The sequence below is a fragment of the Malaya genurostris genome, chromosome 2, assembly GCF_030247185.1.
Source record: "Malaya genurostris strain Urasoe2022 chromosome 2, Malgen_1.1, whole genome shotgun sequence".
NCBI lineage: Eukaryota > Metazoa > Arthropoda > Insecta > Diptera > Culicidae > Malaya > Malaya genurostris.
In genome coordinates, this window is record NC_080571.1 from 247,024,310 (window position 1) to 247,027,650 (window position 3,341).

Consider the following 3,341-nt stretch of genomic DNA (forward strand, 5'->3'; position numbering starts at 1 on the left):
ACTGTTTAGTGCAATTTTCAATAATTTTGTTTTAAATTAAATCATCCTTGAGTAGATAAGCTTTTGCTTTTTCAGTCGCTAACTTACGCGTCATTGTGAGTAATTTATTCTCTTCGCTCGGTTTAGGTGGTGATCTAGGATAACGATTTCTACCATTCATTTATTTCGCATATGAAAAATGATTCGGGATTTGTTTTGCTTACATTCATTTGGTCTATAATATACAGTAACCAAGGTTACAATAACTATTATTCAAAATCAATAATCTATCAATTTGTGTTGCCAGTTTTAAAAATTTCTTAAGCAATGTCGTTTTGACATTACCAGTTACTGAGGGGTAGTTAAATTTGCGATACAATTTTTAATAGCGAGTGGCAGGTCGTGTCGTCGCTTCAACCACAGACTAACAGACAGGACACTCAAATTAGATTCTTCAATCATTTTAACGGTCATTTCGAATATTCCTTTATTTGGGACAGTACTCACATGTGTCATGATGGCGCCACGTTACCCTATCAAAAACATCCTGTCTGTCATCTAGACTGTGTTTATTTTTTTCATTTACCAACAGAGTTGCCATTTATACAGAATTACCTGTAATGTATTGGTTTGTGTACGTCCATGCAAATTTCATGCAGGATACAGATTTAATACATATTGCCAAAACTATATACATAATTGTGCCTACTTCTGTCTATCCTCCAACGCAATACAAAATCGAACCCGTTTTGTTACAATATTTACTTGATTCTGGTCTGCCGCCACTTAATTTCGGGTGAAAACTACCAACACAATAAAAAATAGTCTAGATGAACAACGTTGAGTCAAATAAATGGTTACCTTCCAACATCGCGAAAAAGTTGAATATATTATCAACGTAATTTATTGTGACGATTCATTTTCTAATATTTTGATGAAATCAGGCATCCCTGCAAGCAGCTGATCGATGTTGACAAACGAGGGAAAACCAACTAGTAGTAAAACTTGTACATAACACAAGGGGTGTACAGATAGTAAATAGTTCGCGCAGTGCAATATAGGTGGAACTAGTGCATCACGAAAAATTTTTTTTATATGAATTTACTCATACTGTCATGTCTGTTAGTCTGTGCTTCAACCACAGACTAACAGACATGACAGTATGAGTAAATTCTTATAAAAAAAATTTTTCGTTATGCACTAGCTCCACCTATATTGTACTGCGCGAACTATTTACTATTTGTACACCCCTTGTGTTATGTAAAAGTTTTTTTACTAGTTGGTTTCCCCTCGTTTGTCAACACCGATCAGCTGCTTGCAGTGATGCCTGATTTCATCAAAATATTTGAAAATGAATCGTTACAATAAATTACTGGATTACGTTGATAATATATTTAACTTTTTCGCGATGTTGGAAGGTAACCATTTATTTGACTCAACGTTGTTCATCTAGACTATTTTTTATTGTGTTGGTAGTTATCACCAGAAATTAAGTGGCGGCAGACCAGAAGCAAGTAAATATTGTAACAAAACGGGTTCGATTTTGTCTTGCGTTGGAGGATGAGAAGTAGGCACAATTATGTATATAGTTTTGGCAATATGTATTAAATCTGTATCCTGCATGAAATTCGCATGGAGGTATACAAATCAATACATTATAGGTAATTCTGTATGAATGGCAACTCTGTTGATAAATGAAAAAATAAACACAGTCTAGATGACAGACAGGATGTTTTTGATAGGGTAACGTGGCGCCATCATGACACATGTGAGTACTGTCCCAAATAAAGGAATATTCGAAATGACCGTTAAAATGATTGAAGAATCTAATTTGAGTGTCCTGCCTGTTAGTCTGTGCTTCAACTGCAGATTGTCGAAATTCCATTTACGACACCATTGTGGAAACAGAGAACCAACACTTTTACTTATATTCTCGACGTATAAGAGCTTTTAAGTTATCCACGGGTTGAGTCTGTATATCTGTTATTTGTGGGCTCCAGCTTGACGGATTTTCTCTTCGCGCGTCTTTAATTATATTTTTTTTTATTTCGAATCACTCTTCGGAGATTTTGTTTAGAGTGTATATTATGCTCAGCCGAAGGGATGTTTTCAAAAATTGAATAACTGTCAAAACCAAAATTAGTAACTGTTGTTTTCGTTACTTTATATCATTTATTTAGATTAGGTCGTGTGTTTAATGTAATGCAATTATGGATAAACCACTCAACCTTTCTGAGTACAGTAACTGGCTTCAGATGATCTGTGTGGAAAATGTCTCCGTCGATCGTTATGCACTGAAACTTACCGAGAGGGTGGAAAAAATCGTTTCCGTTAGAGGTAAGCATTCTGATTTTACACTTTTAAAGTAAATAATACTTCAAATTTGTGTTTCCAAATAACACTTTTGCTGAACAAGTAGACAATTTTATCAAGCTTTTTGAGATAGCATGCCTATAAACAGTGGTAAATTTTATAAGAACAGAATGACAGACAAATTTCATCTCGAACAGTTGTGATTTGGACCTTCAAGTTACTAACCGCTGATTTAACACATATTTTAGAAACTCTATCACATCGAGTGAACGAAAAACAACAAAAAGTAAAACGATTAGACGAAGAAATAGCCCAGTTATCACGAGACACTCAGTCTGTGCAGGATTGCTTGAAAGATGCGGAAAGCAAATATGTCAAACTTTTAGAAGAGAATCAATCTCTTAAAAAAGAACTGATCACGCAGGAGACTAATTTGCTTCAGTTTTCCAAGAAATTTCCTGACCTAGACGAAAAACGCAAGCTGTTGGAGTCCGAAAGGTGAATGGTCATATAGTAAATCTTATCTAAATAATTAGAAGTAACTCTGTAAATAGATCGAACATTGCCAAGATCAAAGGTTCCGTAGCTGAATCTTTGGATCGCAATAACGTGTGGGATGTTCTACCGATTCTACTGGCTGATCATGACAACCTATGTAAGCTGACGAGTACTAAATGGGATCAACTAATGCAAAACTGAACGAATGGTTATATCCATAAATGTTATTTGATATATACTGTATAAAAAAGTTTTTATCCACACTTTCCTTAACCATTTCTATTTCACATGAGTTGCATTAGCTTCATTTTTTTGTAATTCGACCTTCGTCGTGCCATCAATCAACTTTTCCTCTCCTTTGATGGGCATTCGATTTTCTATTTATTCCGCGTTATTTTCGATGCTAAATTTTCTTATAGATGGCAAATATGTAAAAATAGCTGAGTAGGTTATAAAATTAAAAAAAAGCGTATGATATCTTTAAGTCCAATATTTAGAATATGGTTATCAGTTCAAGGAGAAATATATTTATCAGATAAACAAAATTTTAT

At 34.3% G+C, this 3,341-nt stretch overlaps 1 protein-coding gene across 1 annotated transcript; it reads left to right on the forward strand.

Moving 5' to 3' along the window:
* The first annotated feature begins 2,110 nt into the window (after window positions 1–2,110).
* Window positions 2,111–3,341, forward strand: LOC131432818 (uncharacterized). Its single transcript, XM_058599352.1, has 3 exons — window positions 2,111–2,316; window positions 2,541–2,790; window positions 2,847–3,341. Exons 1-3 carry the CDS (start codon window positions 2,190–2,192, stop codon window positions 2,989–2,991), a joined length of 522 nt encoding a protein of 173 aa, XP_058455335.1. The 5' UTR covers window positions 2,111–2,189; the 3' UTR covers window positions 2,992–3,341.